At 49.9% G+C, this 22686-nt stretch overlaps 1 protein-coding gene across 5 annotated transcripts in view; it reads left to right on the top strand.

Annotated features, from left to right (window-relative positions):
* The window catches only part of REEP1 (receptor accessory protein 1), an 83083-nt gene that overhangs the window by 15866 nt on the left and 44531 nt on the right, over positions 1-22686 (top strand). Inside the window, exon 1 of one of the 5 annotated variants that reach the window (XM_083835002.1) lies at positions 581-789. The exons of 1 other annotated variant lie outside the window; for it this stretch is intronic. In XM_083835002.1, the coding sequence (XP_083691128.1) occupies positions 758-789 (32 nt within the window). In that variant the 5' untranslated portion in view covers positions 581-757. Of the gene's footprint in view, positions 1-580; positions 790-22686 lie in introns of those variants that run through there. 3 more of the 5 variants (XM_083834998.1, XM_083834999.1, XM_083835001.1) reach the window with 3 other exon arrangements.

Raw genomic sequence — 22686 nt, 5'->3', positions numbered from 1 at the left:
GGCCCCCCAGTACAAGAGAGCCATGGGCATACTGGGGAGAGCCCAGCAGAGGGTCCCTGAGATGATGAAGGGCCTGGAGCACCTCTGCTGTGAGGAGAGGCTGGGAGAGCTTGGAGAAGGGAGGCTCAGGGGGTGCCGTCCGTGTCCCTAAACGCCCAAGGGGAGGCTGCAGGGAGCCCGGGGCCAGGCCCTTGTCACGGTGCCCGGGGCCAGGCCGAGAGGCGCTGGGCACAGCCTGGGGCCCAGGAGCTCGCTGTGAGCACCAGGCAGCCCTGCTGGGCTGGGCGGGGATGGAGCCTGGCACAGGCTGCCCAGAGCCTGGGGGGCTCCTCCTGGGGGGCTCCAGGAGCCGCCTGGACGCGGGGCTGGGCCCCCAGCTCGGGCTGACCCTGCTGGGGCAAGTCTCCAAGCCCAAATCCCCCCAACCCCCTTTCCCACCCCGTTAGAGCCCCCCCCGCACCCCAACCTCCCCCAGCCCACCGGGGGGGGGGGGGGGCCGAGAGAACAAGTCGTTGTGGGGGGGCTCGGGCTCCTCCTTCCTCCACCTCCCTCCACCTCCTCCTCCTCCCGGAGCCCCGGGGCCCTCCCCAATCCCCTCGGCCGGGCCCCGCCGCGCGTTGGCTGCCGCCGGGGCCGCCAGTGAGGCTGCGCTGCGGCTGCGGGGCCGGATGGCCGAGCCCGCCCGCCCCGCTCCCCTCACTCGGGCGGCGGCCGGCGGCGGGCGAGGAGCCGGGGCCGGGCCGGGAGGAGCAGCGCCATGGTGTCATGGATCATCTCCAGGCTAGTGGTGTGAGTAGCTGCCCGGGCGGGGGGGTGGCAGCGTGGGGACACGGCGGAGGGGGTGAGCAACGTCCCCTTGGTGTCCCAGAGGTAGGGGACGCGGGAGGCAGCGGCTTGTGGGCACCTTTGTTGGTGCTTTCCTTCCCTCCTCCCTTCTTTCTTTCCTTCTTCCCTTCTTTCCTTCTTCCCTTCTTTCCTTCCCTCCTCCCTTCTTTCCTCCCTTCTTCCTTTCTTTCCTTCCTTCCTCCCTTCTTTCCTTCCTTCCATCCTTCCTTTTTTCCTTCCATCCTTCCTTTTTTCCTTCCATCCTTCCTTTTTTCCTTCCATCCTTCCTTTTTTCCTTCAATCCTTCCTTTTTTCCTTCCATCCTTCCTTTTCTCCTTCCATCCTTCCTTTTTTTCCTTCCATCCTTCCTTTTTTCCTTCCTTCCCTCCCTCCCGCAGTGTCCCCCCCCCCAGCCACAGACAAGGAGCGTGAGGCTTCCCGCACCTGTCCCCCAGCATCGCCCCGGCTGCTGGGTGGGAAGAGAAATAGCCCTGGAAATGCTTCCCAGCAAACCGGGGGGGGGGGGAAAAACAACACGCTCGAGATGTGCCATTCGCCGGCCCCACCTGCCGAGAGATTCGGGGAGAAAAAAGGCATTTTCGATGCCGCTAGCGAAAGGAGCGAGTGGTTTGTGCACAAGGTGGGGCAGCGGGATGGCCGACCTGTCACATGCGCTCCCCTCTGGAAACGTGGCTGGGCAAGGCTGGAACACGCAGCCACGGCCATCGCTCGCCCCTTTTCTCCGTCCGGTAACAGAGCCACCAGCCCAGAACATCTGTTGTGCTCTGAAGGCATTGCGGAGGATCTGCGAGGGCCTGTCACTTTTCTTTGTCTGGGAGAAACGTGCCGTGAGGTTGCACCGTCAGCACGGCCCCAGGGAGGCGTTTGCAAGGTCTCCTTTTTTGCCTTACAAGATGAAGCATCAAAAGAAAAAATCGGCTTGATTTTAGCTCTTGATTTAGCTCAGAGATGTTGTGTGGCTGTTGGATTTGAAAGATTCGGAGGTTTCTAGAGGTGAATTTAGCCCCCGGAGCTTTATGATCTGGATTCAGCTGCAGCTGTTGCTGGCCGGTTTGGGGTTTGCACTTCATTCCGAGAAAGCATCTTAAATATTTAAATGATTTAACGTGAGCAGTATAACTCTGCAGATATCTCTGTTGATAGCAATGCAAGGTGTAGCGTGCGTTGCCCATGGCTGCTTTCCTTTCCTCCCTACCAGACTAATTTCCACTTTGAAAATAGCTGTCATCATGTAATCCGAGTAATCCTCAAGAACAAGGCGTGTCTGAAGAGAGACGGTAATTGAACTTGCCATAGCGCACACGTACATAGGTGATTTCATCTAAGGCACATGGACGGGGTAAAAATCAGGTAGGGGCAGGACGAAGAGCAGTTGCCATCTGCATTCAGGTAATTAGCTGAGCACACGAACCCTCCCGATCTCTTCAGCTGTATCCGAACAGCATGTCACGGCCTGAAATATCTGTGCAGAGGGTGGTACCAATTGTTTGTTATACCTGAATGTCACTAGCAAATAATGATTTGAAAATGCAATTTAAATGTTGGGCATTTAGTAGTCACAGTCATAATTTAAAAGGAAATCTTGTGCAAGCCAGGCTTGGTCAGCACTTTCTTTGCACCACCACTTCGTATATATCCATCCTTTGGGGATGTTTTGCACCAGGAGGTGCTGGTTTGTTACGATCCCAGCAAGAAACTCCGATGCTGTGTTGCTTCAAATGCTGCTTACGGGCAGTAACATTATAAAGAAAAAGAGGAGAGGGTAGATAACCTCATGTCCCCTCAGTGCGGGCGGCCGTGTGATGCGGAACAGCCCTCTGGTCTGGGTAGATCTGTCTGGGAAGAGGTTACCTGGCAGTTTGGTCTTCTGAGCCCTTGGGGGATTCCTTTAGGGGGGGAAATAAAATAATAAAAAAAAAAAGCAATTGCAAATTCATCATTTATACTGTCAATACATTGCCAAGTGCAAGGGATGTTCGCAGGAGAACCTGTTGCTGCGCTTTTGGGTGACCACAGGGACAGGTGCTGTAGTTGCTGGTGACCGCTGTGAGCTTCCTACGGCCTCCTTTGTTCCAGCTAGCCAGCCCTGCTCCTCCTGCAGCCAGGGACCGAGGACAGCTCAGCACGGCTCCTTGGAAGGCCGCGCTATGCGTGCCCTGCAGCACAGGCCTGCACCTGGGTTAACTGTTGTGCGGCCACGGGCTCCTCTACACGCGCCATCTTCAGATGAGGATCACTACAAAGATGTCATTTATCTGATCCGATTCCCCCATCTGATTATGAATCGCCAACTCATCCATCACCGCGGCTGGCTCTAAGCAGAACGGCCACCTGGTTGGGCTTTTCTTTTCCTGCCCATGCCTGTTCAGCAGTTTTTTTCCTCCAATCTTGTTAGCTGGTAAGGGTTATGAGGGGAAGCGTCGCGGGGTGGTTTAGTCCTGCTGTGAATCCTGCCGTCTGCTCTCGGGGCTTGTGCTTATCTCCGGGGGGGGGTTTGCTGATATGACTCAGGAGCCAACCTCAGCTTTGGCTCCTGAATGCTTTGTCACTTCCGTTATCCCCGTCATTTACCTGTGCCATTTATTTATTATTATTTTTAAGTAGCGGCTATGTGTTCCAGTGCCTTTTTACGTGCGGGGCTTGGACACAGGTTCACTGAGCAGACTGCTGCGGTGGTTTTGGGCATCGGTAACACCCATGGTTTGATTGTTGCCGTCTCAGTCCTGGCGATTTCTATTTGCAAATGGTGCTGAAGGAGAGGAGGGCTCCTCACCGCCTCGGTGTGAAGTCAGGCAGGTGACTGCAGACCATCTCCTAGGTCGCTCGGCGTTTAGACTTTGCGCTAATGCTGGTTGGGAGTGCTTGCTTGTTCTGTCCTCCAGCAGAACTGATGGCTGGTAGCCTCCAGAAGGGAAACGATAGACATTTTAGAGCAACATCTTACACTGCCGTGGCTGTGTGCTAAAGCTGAAGGCTTTATTATTGTCGGGATCTGCTCTGGGTACCGTACAAATACCAGACAAAAAGATAATCATATCCCTGGACACCTTTTCCTTTGAAGACCTCAGGTCTCAGCCTAGCTGCAGTCCAGGTGTTTGGGGTTTTCTTCCACTCGCTTCAATGACTACAAAATCAGTTTGCCCTTTTTCTCGCAGATTACAGGTGACAAAGGGGTGTCTGGGGTTACTGTAACTGCAGTTGTTGCATCTTGGAGTTCTTTGATGCTTTGTCTTTTACAAAGTCTTTGACTGGAGTGGGGCAGCATCGGTGCCCAGGGGTTGATTACAAACCCTTATTTATTCATGCCCTCTGAGTACATCTCCAAGGACATCCTGACACACCCGTATTTCGGTTTCCTCAGTTACACGTTTGGCTGTGGTCTAAAAGTATCTCAAAGTGAGAAGTGGCGTATGTAAACGAAGCCTGCTGTGCGACATGGAAGTTTTATTCTTTTCCAAGAACTACGGAACTTGCTTGTTGTGCCTGGGCTCGTACAGAGCACAGGTACAGCTTTGTGGAAGTTAGGTGTCTCACGTTGCCCCCTGAGAGCCTTTCGGCCGGGAAGACGTGGCAGAGGAAGGAGGCGGCAGTGAAATGAGGCAGAATCTGACAGGTCATCGATACGTGGTGGTGCCGTGGGGCTTAAGCGTTTGAACTCCTGCTGTGACGAGCTGAAGGGTGCATTGCAAATGTATGTATGGTGAATTAGCACGCCTTAATTACGCTTTTTTTTTTTTCCTGCATTTGTTTTCTTTTAAAGAAAAATGTCAGTAGCGGCTTTTCCGGTCTCTTATGGTTTGCTGTGAAATGGGGTGGAGGCCTCAGGGGTGTTCCCTGGGAAGTCCCAATCCCGTGGGGCAGTGACAGGGATTTGGGGGTCTATCAGAAGCAGCCTTTTGTCCGGCTGCCGCTGCAAGTAGGTAGGGTGAACAACACCAAAGAGGACCCAGAGAATTCTTTAAGCTGATGAGGGAAGCTTCCTCCCGTCATGTCTTCTCAGCTTTCCCTTTCTTGGTTAGCGTGGTGCCGTTTTAGCAAGGGTAGGTGAGATCGGCCACCCCCGTCCTCAGCTGCTGTAAACCCCCGGCACTACTGAGTCAGCCCTTGATTTAATCCACACTCACTGCTCGCATCGGGAATGAGTTTCCGTTACAGACAAACCTGGCGGATCCTTCCTCCTCCCGTTTTCCCTGCGTATGGGAGGCCTGAGGAGATTTATGAATGAAGGCCCGAAGTGCTATAACGGAGATTATACGACGGCAGAAACCGGTAACCTGGGTCCTCTCTACCAGGAGCACGCAGCCGCAGGATCTGCGCAGGCGGGGGAGAGCTGTTCTCGGGAAGGAAAGCAGAGCCCCGTGCTTCTGGTCATTTTGGTTAGTGATGTGTCAGCGTCAGCCTCTCGCTTGACAGATCACGTGTACGACAGCCCTTCTTTGCAGTCCCCGGCGCTGTGACAACACACGCCACAAAGCGTGAGCTCTCGGCTGAGGCTGCGGGACGAGGGCAGGCGGCCTGCCACGCCTGCAGAAGGTGCCACGAAGCGCTAGCCCTTCGGTAAGGTGCTGCAAGCCCTCGGAAACAGATCCTGCAGGCTCACGCTGCCGCTCCCCCTCGCACGAAGAGCCCCCAGCCTGCGGGGGCAGAACCTGCTGGCGCCAGGAACTTGACAGAGGAGCATCCAGCGCAGGTGCGACATTTGCTCTGCCCTTGGTATGAAATGCGAGCGCGCCGGGCGTGCTGCAGGGGGTAACGCTGCCTGCTGCTTCGTCAGCTGTGACCCAGATTTCCCTGCGCGAGCACAGATGTGCTGGAAACGCCCTGAGCCCCAGTGGGGAAGGTTGTCTTGCATGCACATGGATCCGTCGCAGGTGTTACCAGTCCGGGTTTGGTAAGGCAGGATGGTTTACCAGGCTACAAGTCGTGGGTCACTGTGTTAAAGTACTTCCAAGCAATAATTTAGGCTGGTCCTCTCAGAGTGGTTTTTGCTGTCATTTTACTTGTAAGGGCACTGGGACACAGACAGATCGAGCGGTGTATCCAGTACGCCACAGGAAACCTCTAGTAACCTGTAGCATCTTTCCTCCACGCTCCTCGAGCAAGAAATTAATGAAAGAGAATCAGGCGATGGGTTTGTGCCTTGTTTTAGGGGTTGGTGATGGCTGTGGGAGGGGGAGAGCAAAAATACAGACTTAAATAGGTGCTACCTGAAGCAGTTAACCAAGGGCTTAAATCTTCTGAATAATGATGTATTTCCTTCCATTGCTGTCATCAGTGTTAGAGGCAGCAGAAGGCAGTAGCCAAAGTGCCTAGCTTAGGCTACTGAGTCAGGCATCGCACTACCTAAAGCTGGTTCCTGAGTCCCAGCAAGGAGATTCAGGTGCCAGTTACCCAACCTGTGGTCTCCAGATGGCTGGCAGCCCGTGAAAGCACTGCGGCTCTACACCAGAACCCCTCCTGCAGGCAGTTGTTAGTTATGTATAAACCGATTGCATCGGGTGATAATATTTTTTGCTATATTTTAAGTTACAAGGTTTGTAATTACAGCTACTGAATTACGGTTTTATAAAGTGTTTCTGCAAACTGTTCGTATTTCAACGTTTTACGAATTCCAAGTGCCTTTGATGTCATCTATCCTTAAGCAGCAGCGTAATATCAAACGAGCTGTGTGTTTCTGTCAAAGGGTCAGCTGGCCCAGGGATTAGAAAAGGGTGAGGCAAAACTATTCCATGCTCTTATTGCTGTTAATGGAGGGAGACAGGCATCCCTAAGAAGCTTCCATTAAAGGTAATTAGCTGAATAAAGGGCTGTTTGGCCACGAGGAAACACTCTGTACCGAGAAGATAAGAGAGGGTACGTAATCACACCTCCTGCTTCCAGGTACTGGGCAGAGCATTCGCCTCTCTGCTTTCAGCAGGCAGAGGTGGCATCGTGGAAACTTCCAGGCTGGTCAAAAAGATGGGTGAAGGGTAGAGCATTGCAGGAGTGCTGGCCAGCTTGGGTTGCTGTAGAACCGTCGTATGACGCGATTTCTTCTGTGTCCTCGTCGAGCAGCTAGGATCCGAGTCTAGATTTCATTTTGTCTGACTGTAGCAAAAAGCGAGGGCCGCTCAGCAGATTTCGGGTAGTTCCTGTTGAGATGAGATGGCTCAGTGGAGGGAGGCGTCCAAGTAATCAAGCAAAGCACTTACCTGGCAAAATCTCGCTTAAGTCGTCTGTGTACTTGAGCTTAATCACGTGCTGCTTTCTGCAGAGGGAGGCGTCACGTCCTTTCCTTGGCGCTCATGTGCTTTTTAGATTGTAAACTCCTTGGGGTGGGAACCCTCACTTTGGTTGCGTGGCACCCTCGGCAACAGGGCTTGGTCTCTGTTTGGTTCTCCCAAGTTCTGTGGTAATATAAAAATAAATAACATGGATAAATGCAACTGTGCCTTCCAGACAGATCGTTTAAGATCCCGTGCTCCCTGATAATTTCGCTGTGACGTTATTAGTGGTACGGCGCTCACGGTCTGTTTTGGTGTTTCACTCGCGTGTAATGAGACAAGATTTTTGCTCTGAGCAGCTCCTCATGTAAATCATTGAAATACAAAACAGGCGGTGAGCTGAGCGATGAGAGGGAACTAGAAGAAGCAACAAAATGAAAACTGGGGTTTGTCTGTCCGTGATTTGCGTGCTCCTGAAGAGAAGGACTGAGGTAACAGGATGCTCCTGCTAATCCTGCAGCCGGACCCAGGAAGGCACTCTGGACCCGGAGCGGCATGCCAGAACTAGGAAATCGGTGGTGCACAAAACAACTCCTTCGTTTTGGTATGAAATTCAGAGCAGGCATTTCCCTTCAGTGGTTTGTTTTTTTGTAGGCACATTTTGTAGGGTCTACGAGGGGAAGACAAGGGATTTTAATTTGATCTGAGGGGTAAAGCAGGGATCTGCAGACTGGCAGAAGCTGCCAGATTGCCTGAAGAAGGGCAAGGATGGTACTGGAGGAGAGAAGATGGTTGTACAGTAAAAAGAAACGAAGAGTAAGCAGTATGTCTCAGAAGAGACGCGTTTATATGGCGGCAGAAGGTTTGATGTCAACTTGGAGAATGACTTTTAGGAGTGACGGGGGACAGCTGGCAGCACAGGCCTGGTGTCATGCTTCGTAAAGGCTTGTTCCTCCTGATGCTGCTCACTTGCTTGCTGCATCCCTTCCTATTAATGCACTACTTGCTAATAAATAAACGATCACCCAATTCCAAAGGAGGAATCAATCAGCCAGTCAATAAGGCTGCATTCTGCCTTTCCCTCTCCTCTCCCACGGAGCCGGCAGCAACCTTTCGCTTTGCAAAGCCACAAATTTTACAGGACAACAAAAACAGTTATTGAAGAACCTCTTGGTGAGGAGCTAGGAGGAATGCCCCTCACGTCTGGAATTTTCTGCCTTTTTGGACGTGTCCCAGGGATGCCAAGGCAACGTGTGCAGCCTGCCTTTGAGCCGGCGGAACAATTCGGTCCTATCAGCATCAACAAGCAGCCGCAGCTCCCGCTCAAGAAGCACTTCTGTTCTGTCCAGTTCATGCTGTTGCCTCCTTTCATTCAGCTCGGTTGAGCTCACTCATTCTCTTCTTTGTTTCCAGCCTCTAAATAAGTATTTTTAGAGAAAACCAGAAACTGGAAGAAACTTCTTGCCTCGTGTTTTGGAGGGAGGCTCGTGAGCAATACCAGCTTCGTGTGAGGGAGGAGGGAAGGACTTGTGCAGCAGGTGTTGTATGGGAATACCGAGAGTCTGCAGGCTCCCTGTGGGAAGAGGGCAGGTTAGTTTATTCTTTCTTGAGGTGGTACCTGTAAAATAGGCTTAACTGATTGTTTAGATGGACACCAGTTGTCTTTACATGTGGCGTACCCTGCTGGGGGCACGAGGAGCACTCTCTGGGGTAGAATTGGCATGTGATATAAATATTAATTTTGAGCTGAAATTTTCTAAGCCAAATGGTCAAAAGCTTGGAGGTGCTCTGGGGTGTTTGGTGTAGGCTGGCCTCTCGTGGGGCACAGCTCTCCTGATTCTGTCGGTCTCTGAGAAGCAGCGATGGAGGAGCGAAACCAGGAATCTCCAACGGCAGCTCATGAAGCAAGAGGAAGACTGTTGGGGAGGGTAGATTGGAAGCCCCCATCTCAGGATTAAAAGCCAAGCCACCACAGGAAGAAGACCTCGTCCTGTCTTTGGCTACCTTTGTCTTGCTGCCTTGAGCATGTGTTGAGAGCAGCTTACCCAGGTGGCATCAAACAGCCGCAGGGGTAAGGGAGCTGTTCAGCCTCGGGGAGATCCCTCAGGGCTGCTCTGGGCCCTGCTCTGCCTTGGGCCCTTCTGTGGAAGAGCAATTCAAGGCTCTCAAGCCACATTCTGCTTGTAGAAGGATTCTGCTTGTCCTGTTGACACGGAAAACCCAAGAGCTGGGCTGCGTCTGTGCATGTCTAAGCTTAGACCTCTGAGCCACCCCTATTCTGTGACCCACAAGCAATGATTTAGCCAATCCCCGTTGGTAGATAATCCCAAATAACACTGTCTGGCTCCTAAGATCTACCTGCAGAACTCGTGGTGACACTTGAAGGAGAAAGATGGATGCTGGAGCTGCGCTGAGGCGGAAAGGCTCTGAGCTTGATGATGTACTCGGTGGGGGAGGGTTGAGTGGGTTCGGTGGGTACGTGTGGCTGGAGGATGAGCACGAGATGGGTGGCTGGATGGAAATGAGTTGGTGGTTAGTGTTTAGATTCCACTGAACACGTGCTTCTGCAAAAACAAACACAAACCACTGCTCCAGCTGGTATTTTTGCTGCAAATCACAGCAGAGAGGCCAGGGACATAACAGACACAGGCTCTGAAATGAGACCTTCTCCCTTCAGAAGATCCATCTAGCTCTGAGCTGGGGGCTGTTTGCATCTTCCCTGGCTTAATTGCACCTGTTTTGCAGTTGAACAAAGGATTCCACTTTCCGGGTTTACTGTTCTCGCTCCGCTTATAGAGATTTCAGTCAAAACAGAAAGATGTTGCTATTTAGAAAGAACATTAATAATTAAGTTGAGATACTCAAGAGAATATACCCCATAAGGCTGGATTTGTTGAATTTAAGTAGATCATCATCATTTCCATGGCAACACGCTCTGCTGTCCTATATACAGAAAGGGTCTTTCGTGTAGGATCAAACACAGGGAAAGCTGTTATTTAAAGCAGATACCTTAAAAGCACAGACAATGAAATAAAAGTAAATAGCTGCCTGCACGAATGTTGACATTTTCTCTTGTTTGTAATGTTGGGCTAACCTCTTCTTGTAGCTGTCACCCTGCAATCAGTTAAACCAGTCTTCTTGTAGGAAGAAACCATGGCCTAATGATCCTTTCATAGTATATCATCTCTCTATGGATGTATTATAGATATATCCATACTTACAGGTGCATATACACATATATATCTATAACACAGACTACCATGCTAATCTTGAACAGGTCACCTAGAATCTCTGTGCCTTACTGTCTGTAATTGTGTCTATGGCAGTCATCTCCCATCTCACAGCATTAGATAAAGCATGTTTCATCGATATTTGGGTAGCCTGTTGAGATCCTTGTGCCTGGTGTGTTACAGCTGACTGTTAGACGGGAGTCTGTAAGGACAGCCTAGCACCTGAAGGCTTAGAGGTAATTGAATAACCACACATTCGCTTAGAAGAATTGGAGATTTTTAGAGAGGAACTGCACCAAATCTTTTTCTCTAGTCTAGCGATCAGTAAGTGTATCATTTCATACAGTAAAAAAGGAGGCCAGAGTGATCAGAGTACAGAATTCTTGTGAAATACGAAGACATCAACCGAACAACACCACAGAAAAGGTGGAATTTAATAGAGAAGTTCGCAATGTAATCTAAAAAAAGTAACAGTCAGCGAGGGAAACAAATCAGTTCATCTCTGAGATAATTGCAGGTCCTCTCTTCTGCCAGTGGAGTCAGACTAAGTGGTGCATTGCCAGATGTTAACAAGAACTGCCACAAAAGCTCCCAGTCCTAGCTTGTGGTAAACCTGAAAGGATCAAGGGTGGATGTTTTGCAGACAGAGGGAATAAATAGCTGGAAAATGCTGATTCAGTGCAAACCTCAATCGTTTTCTTATTCCTAAGGCAACACGAGGGCTTCAACTTGTATAAGCTGGGGCAGCGAGCGATGTGAATTTGCCCAGGTGAGAATCCCAAGGCTGTGTTTGGTGCCTAGAAAGGAGGATGCCGGCTGGGTCCTGGAGGCTTGGGTGTTACGTGATGGAAATTGGCCAGTTCAGGACAACAGAAGACTTTTGTTCCTTCTGAGCCCCAAGGTAATCTGTGTCTTTGGGGGGTGACTGGCTGAGGACAGAGGGCTCCCAAATATACATTTCTGTCGGGATGGTTATCCTATCCTTTTCCCTTAGTGTTGGCAATTTCATCACTAGATTGTCGTGTGGCTTAGCTTGTGCTTCAGCAACCAAAGCCCATCAGGTGTGCCAGCCCAAGCGCTGTCATCAAGACGTGTGGCTTCAGATCTGGAGCTCTCCGTGGAGCTTCACCGCTGAGCTTCTGAAAAGCATTAGTACCCACTGAAAGCTGGCGGGGAGGACTGCGACTGCCTTCTTTTTAAATCAGCTGAAAGAATCGTAATGACTTATTGCAGACCACCCAAGCATGTGTATTTTAAAAACTACTTGATGTTGGACAGGGAGAAACTCTTCATCTCTCACACTTCATCCCTGCACCTTTACACACAGACCTGTTACAGAGGGTGCCACACACCGTGGCGTGCTGGCTAACCACAGCCTGCTGCAGTTTGCTCTTAGCTGGGGTGATTTAAAGTCCTGGCTATCCTAAATCCATCTCAGTGCTGCTTTGCAGAATTGGGAATCACAGGGACCTTCTGACAGCCATTTCCAAGGGCCAAGAGGATGCGACATACGTCACCGATGATACAAACCCCATGCATATTTCTACAGATTATTCCTAGATCAGTGCTGAAGGAGCAGAGCTGGTTAAGAGACTACACAGAGCCAGAACCGAAGGTCTTTCCTGCTCTCCACGAGGCAGGACATGCATTATAAGTGCGTAAACACTACGCCAGATTTTGCATGGTACTGAAATCCGAACTACTTGGCTTTCCTTGTGGTTTGTCTATGATTCATAGCTAATCCCATGTAAATCTGCTCTGTACGACATCTCTCTCTCCCTCCTCTAGAATTTAGATATAGACTAGAGAGTTTTCCTCTTACTGCTTGTAGCGTGCCCTGAGGTTTTTGCACTCAGACGTCCTGTACAGCCCCTGGGATAGCTCTGTCTTCTTTTTCAATTATTATTCTGCTGGGGTTTGCAGATACTTGGCTTGAACAAATCAGATCCCCATTCAAAACACCATTGTGCTTTAGGTATATTCTTGAAACCAAGAAAACCTCCATCCGGGCTGTCAGTCCATAAATGGGTGCAGTCTCTAAAGAGCCAGTTCACAGGGCACGTTTCAGCCCCATGCTGCAGTTGAAACAATTAACCATTTCACTTCAAACAGCAGGGCTTTGTTTCTGGAGAGTGGCAGTGGTCATGCTTCTGTGTGAATCTTCTTGTCTGGGAAGGAGAACAAGCACCGGACTGTGGCATTTAAACCAGCGTGTTACAATGGATAAGAAGCGATGGAAAAACATAGATAAGATAGCAGTGTGGGTGTTCCCACAAAAAGTACAAGCTGCCTTCTCAAGCAGCTGCTTGCTTAGAAATTTCTCTAGTGGGCTTGGAAGCACTGGCTGCCTTTCCCTTTGCTTTCCTCTAAAGTTATTTCTGCGAAGTCTCCATCTGGCTCCTAAGCCTCAGTTTATATTTCATGTTATATTCTGAGCAGCTGCCAGCTGCAAGTTATATATGTGGAAGAGAAGGTGAGAAGGGAAAGAAGGTGAAGTCACTATGCCAAAACCTTTACCATTCTGAATTGTACAATACGCTGTTTCTTTATTTTTTTATTTTTTATTCAAGCCCTAAACAAAGAGGTATTCCTCGCAGCGTAAGGACAGAGCTATACCCGTGTCACAGGCCTTGCTCTGAATGCATTCGTGTTTGGGGAAATGCAGCGCAGAACAGGGTGCCATGGCTCACCACTCTTACTGCCTAATGCTCTCAGCCAGAGCCTAAAATTCAGGAAGATGCAAGAAGTCTGGGAGAGAGCAAAATTGAATGCAAATGGGAACATGACATCTTCTGTCAGAACGACGACTGAATGTCTGGGTAGCAGCCTTGCTATCTGAAGCATTTAAAAAAAACTTAGTCAAAACCCTGCACCAAATCCTGAGACTGGATTTAAAATCCTGACTTTTATTATGTGTACTTACATATTATGCACCAGGTCCTCTGATTTATCTTCTAGACCTGCAAGAGCGTTTGCATGCTCTTTTCTGGGAAACCATTAAGTCTGAGAATTTATTTTGAACTGAGATGTTCCTATAAGCCCTTCCAAGAAATCACCTGATGAGATTAAATGAACAAATGTGCATCTTGGCAGTACCAAAGTACTAAGCAGGGCTCACAGAGTGAGCTCATCCAAGCCTAACGATGGAGGTGGTAAAGCCTAGCACAGAAGAAGAGCCTGGAAACTGCACCTTCTGTTCCCAAGTTTCACGTTGACTCCACTTGGGCCGTGACCAAGCTGCTGATTTCCAGTGGGGAAAGCATTTAATTTTCAGTGAGATCAGTGGAACCTGTGGATATTCATCATCTCTGAACGCTGCATGGCATCTTGGGCTTCTCTAAAGATTTTTACCTGGCAAATCTCTTGAAGCAAAGTCTCTGAATTCCGGTTGATGTGGTGAAGTTCTCGGTATGAAGCGCTGGGCCATGAGATGCTTCGTGCTCGTCCTCACCATGAAGTTTTTCCTGCACTCTGTGTAGTAGATGGTTGTTAAATTTATAAACCATAATGCAAATGAATAGTAGTAGTGCTAGAAAAATGAGTGAAAGCCAAAAGAACCCCCTTCCTCTGTCTTATCTTTAAAGACCCGATGTTGACTTACTAAACACTGCAGGGACTGAAATCTACAGTCCTTGGTGTAACGGGAATGTGTTTAAACTGGGAGAAGCTACGGTAAGGTAGGAAAGCACTAGGAATGAAACAAAGAAATTAGATGTTGGTCCGGAAGTATAAAACCTGGAGATAGTTAATGAGATAAAAAGATTTGGGAGGAGCTGGGAGTCAGCTTTTTGTAGCACAAGAATATTCACTTGGGGATGAGGTAGGAAAGTTAAATAGAAATGAAGAGATCAGAGATGCGAAGGCTCAGAAGAGAAGCTTTGTATCTTATGAAACACCCCAGAGTGCTGAGGAAATGTGTCTAGGTTCTGATATTTCTATCTTAATGTATACATTTGTACATCCATACTCTGTTGAACAAGGAACAAAGGTATTTTGCACAATCCTGTGCAAACCACTTGAGTTATATCTGACACACGTACCTGGAAAGTGAATTGTAAATTAGAAATTTTTAACTTTTACTGTGGTTCTGAACAACATGCAAGCGTTGCTGAGGGAGAGACTTGGATTTTAGAGGCTGCATCTCCTCCTAAGAGGTGTGTTAGGCACGAGATGTTCGCCCACGCAGCATGCTGGTGTGCTCCAAGCGGGAACAAGTGGTGATATCCTGCTCAAAATGAACAAGTTAAAGGCACAGCGGATGCCTGTCAGGACTGCGTGATGAATTACTGCATGATGAATGTCCCAGCTGGGGAGTACTCGGCTGAACTTACCTATTTCCCAAAGGCTTGGAGAGAAATAACTGAGGATGGTAAGACTTTCAAATACATTGATATTTCTGTGCCTGGGGTCTTGCTATGCACCCAGCTATAGTCCTGAAAATCCTCTTAGAATCGGTAGGTGAGAGAAATTAAAGCTTCCTAAATCCTGGGGTGTGGAGTTGTCCTCTTACGAACATAGCTGAACCCTTTCAAAATGCTGAGTATAAATCTTCTTAGGCTCAGTTTCATTTCACCTTTCAGCATTTAACCTGGAAGATACAATTCTCCGGCTTCTAAAGGTTAAATTTAGACACTGTGCTGGAGACGGTCATTTAAGGAAGTCCTTTAAATCCTATTTCTGTTCAAGTGAAGCTTTTCTGGACATTACAGCCCCGATCCTTTAAAAAATGGTCACAGCATGGCTATTAGGCACGTGTATGGATAATTAACTTTTGCTACGAGGTTCCCAGCTCCAGCAAAAGAAAGGACGTGTCGTTTTATCTCCAAATACATGCCACGGGCTATGGAGTTTGGCACACAAGTGAATAAACTGATAATGACCTCCCGACTGGGGGCTTTATGCAAGAGTAGACCCTGCATTACCATAAAGCCATTACATTTTGCGGTGAAGCTGCCCAGCAAACGACCCGAGAGCTTACACTGTAAATATGTAGTGTCGAGATAAGGGGAAATCTCGCTGTTCTTCGAGCTCACAAGAGAAAGCAAGAAGCGCTCATAAATATTCATTTTATCTCCCTCGCTCCCTTTTTTAATGCTCTTGCTAATGGCAAACAAGTCCGCGTTAAACCCCAGAATTGCGACAGTGTGGGGCCGTTCTTCAAGCATTTCCCTTGGCTGTCGGGTTTTGTTTTACAGGTGGCTGAGGGAGGTTCGTGCGCGGCTCATTTGGAGCAGGTGAAAGGAGCGGTTTCAGAGTCCTTGCAGTACTGCCCCAGCAGGACTCCTGCTTGGCTCCTGCAGGGGAAAGGACGCGGTGTGCCTCAGCGGTCCCCCTAGCAGCACAAAGAGTCTCTTCAGAGGGTCTTCTGCTCCTCTGGAGAAGGGAAGGGTATGGTGAGGTTCTCCAGATGAGGGTACAGGGGTTGGTTTAGTGACAGGGTTAACCAGCAGATTCAGAGATGTTTTTTCCCTTCTGTCTGGCAATTGAGAGGCAGCGTGTGTCTGGAGTGTGTGTCTCCCTGGTACAAGAAGAGTCAGCAATGTGGCCTTCCTGCTAAGGAGGTCAATGGTACTCTTGGCTGCCTCAGCAGAGTGTTGCCAGCAGGTCAAGAGGGGCGATCCTTGCCCTCTACTCAGCTCTGGTGAGGCTCTATATGGAGAGCTGGGCCCAGTGCTGGGCCTCCCAGTACAAGAGAGCCATGGGCATACTGGGGAGAGCCCAGCAGAGGGTCCCTGAGGTGATGAAGGGCCTGGAGCACCTCTGCTGTGAGGAGAGGCTGGGAGAGCTTGGAGAAGGGAGGCTCGGGGGGTCCCATCCGTGTCCCTAAACCCCCGAGGGGAGGCTGCAGGGAGCACGGGGCCAGGCCCTTGTCACGGTGCCCGGGGCCAGGCCGAGAGGCGCTGGGCACAGCCCGGGGCCCAGGAGCTCCCTGTGAGCACCAGGCAGCCCTGCTGGGCTGGGCGGGGATGGAGCCTGGCACAGGCTGCCCAGAGCCTGGGGGGCTCCTCCTGGGGGGCTCCAGGAGCCGCCTGGACGCGGGGCTGGGCCCCCAGCTCGGGCTGACCCTGCTGGGACAAGGCACGAAGCAGAAGGCCCCAGAGGCCCCGTCCCACCTAGTGGGAACAATGGGCACAAATTGCAGCAAATGAAATTCAATTTAGATGTAAAGGAAAAACGTTCTTCAAGGTGAGGATAATCAAACACTAGAACAGGGGTCCAAAACTGATGAAATCTTGAATATACGGAAAATGTGACTGGACAAGATCCTGAGCAACCTGATATAACCTCGAAGTTGGCCGTTTTGGATTAAAGACTTGGATTTTGGATTAAATTCGGATTAAAATTAAATTTGGATTAAAGATTTGGATTTTGGATAAAATTTCTCACATTCCTACCTAAATTTCTCCGTGGTTCTGTCCTAACAGACACGTTTCTATTTCTTGGCTCACACCCACCGTTCTTTCACTTGAGCAATTTCCAGTAGCACACTAAATCGTATCTGTGACATGGGTTTTGCTCTTCTCAGACGGATGAGTGGGGGGCAGAGGGGTGTTTACACCGGTTCGGTTTGGTGGATGGCCGTTTTAAACACCTGCTCTGCCGTTTGTTGTTACTAGAGAGAACGCACTAAAGATGTACAGCTGGCAGGGGATCTGTGGATATCTGCCAGGGATCTGGCAGGGGATCTGTGCTGCTCCTTGGGTGCTGGGTGAGCCTGGTTCCTCTGGTGTCCACCCTGGAGGAAGTTCTGCACTCCACCGAGCCCTTAGTGGCGACGCTCCTTGGTAGCTCGGAAGCCATCCCTTGTATTCTTCAGGAGAAAATGAGGAAACTGAGTAGGTATTTTACCTCCTGACCGCTGTGGGCTGCCGAGTGTAGGAGTAAGATGTGAAACAAGACTAAACAGGGTGCTGCTGCACCCTCATGTTGGCTCGCTCTTTGTTTCCCCTGTGAGCCTTAGTCCCCCATCTGCCTGTGCATCCCATAATGAGTCTCATATCCCCATAGGCAGAAACTGCCCTGCTGTAGGGTGCTGTGGAGAGCCTGTCCCATGGATTCCCTGGGATGGGAGCCGATGCTGCCCTGGGACAGCCCCTGGGGTGCTGGGTGTTAGCTGGGCTCCCCCACCCGCCCTTGTGCCTCCGTGCTCCTTTGTGTGTGCGGAGCCCATTTTGTTATCCTGAACCCTAACACCGCGACTTCGGGTCATCCACTAAATGGTCGTTTTCCTTCTAATTTATTTTAATTGGAGACAAATAATTTTGCTGGTAGTTGAAGCTAAATTCGGAGGTGTCGCCGGGAGCTCTGATTGATTATTCATTAGCGATCCGTGGCTTCGGTACAGAGCCTTGTTTCCTTCTGATTTCCTCTCCTTTATGTTTGGGTTTGACTGGAAGCTGCTCTGTATCAGCTTAGCTCCAGCTGGGGATCTCTCCCTCCTTGTTTATCTCAGCTGTACCATGCATTTCATTAAGAAGCTGTTATTATCCATATAAAATGGAAGGATTAAAAAGGATGAATGAAATGAGAAATGACCCTAGAGGAAGGAACTCTATTAAATCCACACTAGAAATTCTTGTTAAATGCAGACAAGAAAAGACTAGGAGTCTGTCTTTTTCAAGCTGTATGACAGTATTTCATTTTCCTTTCGTTCTTTTACTTTTTATAATTTTTGCAGGTCCTAGTAAAAAGGTAGGTGCCCAGCCTCTCCCTGAAATGCTGCTGTAGTAGCCAGAAGAAATACCAATCCGTGTCTTTGGGCCATAAAGAAATGTGTTTTGCATAGCCTGTGAACTCCCTGCAATGTCACAGCTGTTAAATATAGCACGTGGCATTCTGATGCCACCACTACTGGCAGGGTTGAGGTGGTCTGAATATTGTGAAATTATCTGTACAATCATCTTGCCTTAGTTTTCCTGCAGTCTTGCTTTAAAACTGGAGTTTAGAACTGGGTGTCATCCATGTCCTGTATATTTTCAAGTGGGTCTCACTCCCTCTCTCATTTAAAATCAAGATAAAACACTGATGAAATAGAAATAATCAGAAACCAATGAACGTGCTTTGCTTCTCACGTCACTGATATTTATAAAGCACTTTGAAATCCTTGCTTGAAATGTGTTATCAAAGTGAGAAGAGGCGTTTTAAAGGGGTTTCTTGCTTTGTTTTCATTTTTTAAACTTAACTAGGGGTTAGATGCCCCGGTCTGGAAGAACAAAGTGCTTAGGACCAAGGTGGGTCCCGCGTGTTTTCTGCGTGGCTGGTCTCTCCAAATGTTTGGTTTTCTAGGTTTTTTTGGGTTCATGTTGTGGAATCATCAGAGATGCGAGAATTTAAGGTCAGTTACTGATGGAAGGAGTTATACTGGTTATTGTTCGTTGACTAGCATATTTATAGAAATGTCCCGACAACAGTAAGACTTTCTCCTCGTGCTGTTTGGCACCAAGCTGACTGTGACCGTACCTGATAGGCGTTCCCATACCAAAGTGCTCTTCCGGGCTAATGCAGAGATCTAACCGGGGTTTCATGTCCTCTTCCCACAACTTGTGGAGGTCTGTGTGACCTTGTGCCTCTCAGAGCAGCCTGCTTGATGTGTGTCAGTGGATTGAACCATTGGTAGCCCAGGACTGCTTGTGATTCCATGAGAAATCAACATTTCTCATGGCTTTAGCTGAATATTTGGGGTCTTTTAGTCTCTTTTTTAAATTGTATCAGTCAGCTAAAATATTCCTTGCACTTAGTTAAGAGCTTCTGTATTCAGTCTCTGGGAAGGCAGAGCAATGTGACTCTGAGGAGACCACGTTGCAACTAATTTGGATGAGTTATAGTTTGATGTGATGTTTTATTCCTGTTTTCTGTCCCACGAGTACAACACTGGAAGTCTGAAGCTGTCTTTCAGCGAGGAACAGACAAACGGGAGCTTCTGTGTCTCTCACCATCTCCTCAGCCAGCGGCATTACTTGAGGTTTGATGGCAAAAGTCTTCCGTGCTCTGAGTTTAAGGAGACACGGAGCGTACAATTATGCTCTAAATTAGGATTCCTGTATGTGATTTAAGTGTGCTAACAGTTGATTCGCGTAGCATCCATTCAAATAACTCCAGAATAATACTTGCAGCACGATCTGTGTGGTTTTATATGAAAATAATTAAGAGCTTCTTTGTTGCTGTGCGTTCCGTGTTTTATAACCCTTTTAGCTTAAAAATTAGTTTGGTTAGGTTATATATCTCTTTCCTTTCCTTTTTGTACCACGAGCCTACCATAAATCTGTAGGCTAACTCACAAAACAGATTTTAAACCATCTGTCATCTCTGGAATTTAATGTCAGTGCTTCTAAAAAAGCCTTTTTCCACATAAACATCCCCCTCTCCAGAGTCAGAAAAAAACCCAGCCCTTCCCATGTCAAACATACTGTTTGGTTTTCGAATTGCCATTTGTTTGGCTTGGAAAAGAAGCAGGGGTCTCAGAGCAGGAAATATGGGGACAGTGCCGAGCAGGGAAAACATCACAGCATGTGGATGCGGAGCCCTGCCCTTGGGGAGCTGCGAAGATCCCGACCCGGTCCCGTAGCAGAGAACGTTTCTCTTCCAAAAGGCACAGGTTTTATTCCCAGCGTCCCATGCTAATGAATTATTTCTTCTCCTCCAAAAAGGTCTGAATGAAGGCTGCGAAGGGCTGGGACAAAGCTCAGCGCTTTCTCCTCTGCTCCCGCCGAGCCGAAGGACCGACAGGGGAGGAGCGGCGACGGGGCGAGTGCCTCCGCTGAGGCCCACGAAACACTATCTCTCGCAGGCAGCTGCTCAGGGCCTCGTGGCATGTGCCAACACAGCGTTCCTATCGGCCCGCAGCTTCCCACCGACGGCTGGGGGGCCCCACACCAGCCCCGCACGCAGATCCTTTGAAATTTTGCCTCGGTGGCAAACAAATCCCCCTCGCTCCCCAGCAGCCCTTCTCCACCGGGCCGGGCAGCGCGGAGGGGAACAGAGCAGCTTCGCGACCCATCTACCTGCAGTAAATTCGCTTCCTAAAATAGCTGCAGAGCCGTGAGGTATTTTTATGGCAGTCACGCAGCCTTTTTCTGTCCTGAAGGGCTGTAAGGAGAGCCTGGAGTTGTTAGCTTGTGTGCAAACTGGTGCAGTTCTGCCCGAGTCTGAAGACAGCCCGGAGCAATAGCTGGGAAGAGGGACGTAGCTGCTTGATCTTGGTTGGGTTTGAGGTCTGACACCGAAGGGTGTCGGTGTAAATGTCAGCACTGTGCCGTCCTGCACTGCTGGTAGGTTCAGTAGCAGCACTCATCAGGTGCATTATCTTAATGACCCCGATAATTCATAAGGTCTCCCCATCCGTGGTGCATTTTAGCATTTCTGTCTGCTGCGAGTCGAGTGGGGAAAAGGAAACCACGTTTGCCATCCTCAGCCACGTCCCCATGGGGGGATCTCGAAGCCAGTAAATGTAAGAGCAGTGTGAAAGCCCCAGGCTCGCCAAGGCCGCTCTGCCTGCCCGGACCCCTCGCTCACGGCTCTTCACCTCTTTGTGCCTCCCGTGTGAGGAGTGCCCTGGCTGAGCGGGGGAAAAACGTGGCGTCAACTGGAGAGGAGCGTGCTCTGCTTTGGGAGGATCAAGAGAGCTTAAATTAGAAGCGCCAAGGACAGCCCTCGCCCCTGCTATTTCTGCTGTAAGGACAGGCGGGCGGCCCTTTGCCCCGCAGCTTCCCCAAGAGGAGCGGATCGGTTTCACCAGCCCTTTGGTTCCCTCGGCCGGGTTGAAGCGTGCAGTTCACGTCTGCAGACGCCGAAATCTCCTGCGTGGAAACCCGAGTGGGGACGGTGCCAGCTGTCACCCCCAGGGTGAAGGGGACGGTTCCTGGAGGCACCGTGCAGGACGCATTCTGCTGCAAAATGACTACGAGGGATCTGCAGGAGCCATCGCCCGGGGAATACCAGCCTGGAGCCTCCTCCTGTGCAGCTGGTGCTTCCCGGGCCCCAGTCCCTTCGTGGCTCTCAGGGTTTGGCTTGTCAAGTGACCCCCGTCAGCCCCTTCCCTGACCTCGTGCCCTGCTTATTTTCGCATCCGCAGCTGGTGGATTCAAACCGAGGACCCCGGGCGCAAAGACGGTGCTGTTTATTTTTAATCCGTGGCGCTGTGCGAGCGTTAATTGGGGCTGATAATCAGGGACCCGAACCTACTGGCACCCTTCTCGGCGGTTTCAGCTAGGGATGCTGGCTTGGTGACAGCTCAGCTGCTGCTCCGCGTGCAAGAAGCATGCACCAGCCACTGAACATGCTGAGGAAATAGGAAATACTTCAGCAATTCCTACACGTGTCCATCCCTGCGTTTGAGCAGAAGCTTGTTGGCTTGGCTGCTGGGTGCCGATGATAGGCAAACATGAGTTATTTGGGGGAAAATAAGGGCTGTTGTGTTTAACGCTACGATGTACCAAATGTTTGGGCAGCCCAACCAGCACGGGGGGGCACGGTAATTAGACGAACACAACTTGGATGGCTTGGGATGCGGCTGGTGCTGTGCGGGTATGTTTGTAAGAGCAGGCTGCCGTTCAGAAAATATGGATATGGAGGTGTTTCTGGAGGTTTTCTCAGTCCTGATCAGTACCTGTGGGAATTGCTGAGTTTGTCCATGTGTTTCAGTGGCTGCTGTACCGGTGTAAGTTAGTGTTACGTGTACGCGGCTGTAGGACCAGGCCCCTGACGAGGAAAGTAGCACCGGCAAGTCATCAGCACTCGAGATGTCGCGTGAAGCCCTGCCAGCCCCTCGCGCCAGCTCCGGTGCCGCTCCCCAGGCTGTAAGGTACGCGCCGTTAGTAGGAGTATTGTCACATCCTCTGAAGGTCAGATCGCTGCACTGGGAGAGCCACAGAAGGAAGAGGAAGGACGTAATAGCCAGGGTGGAGTGTGGCTGTGCTGGTAAGCGGAGGCAGGAGGAGGTTTGGTGGTGGTGCAGCTGCTCCCCTGCAACGTGCCAGAGGCTGCTGAAGAGAAGCCAGCAGTTCAGTTGCTTCAGTATTCCCCCGGTGATCAGGAAACCCCATGATACAGGAAGCTTTGTCCTTTTCCTGTGTCATTTAGTGGCGAACTTGAATAACGAAAACAAAAAACAATCCCAATCCTATGTCGTGTAACTACATAAACAAATACAGTTGGCTCCACAGATTAACTCGGCGTGATAGAGTTTCTCCCCTCCTCTTTGTCTCAGTTGTCTTGATTTAGTTGAGCATCCCCTCAAGCTGCATCAAAAGCAGGAGCAGTAGGGGCGCCTGCATCTCCTTTTCCACGCTCTTTGGGCATTTTGGTGCTTCCCTCTTCTGACCTCAGTTGTCTTTGCTGTAGGAGAAACGATTTGCAGAGCATTTAGCTGCTTTTATGGGTCTTCCCCAGTGCACTTCCACGCACTTTCA

Source organism: Anser anser, assembly GCF_964211835.1.
Source record: "Anser anser genome assembly, chromosome: 4".
Taxonomy (NCBI): Eukaryota; Metazoa; Chordata; class Aves; order Anseriformes; family Anatidae; genus Anser; species Anser anser.
The sequence above is the reverse complement of the archived record's forward strand: the minus strand, read 5'-3'. Positions and strand labels throughout refer to the sequence as shown.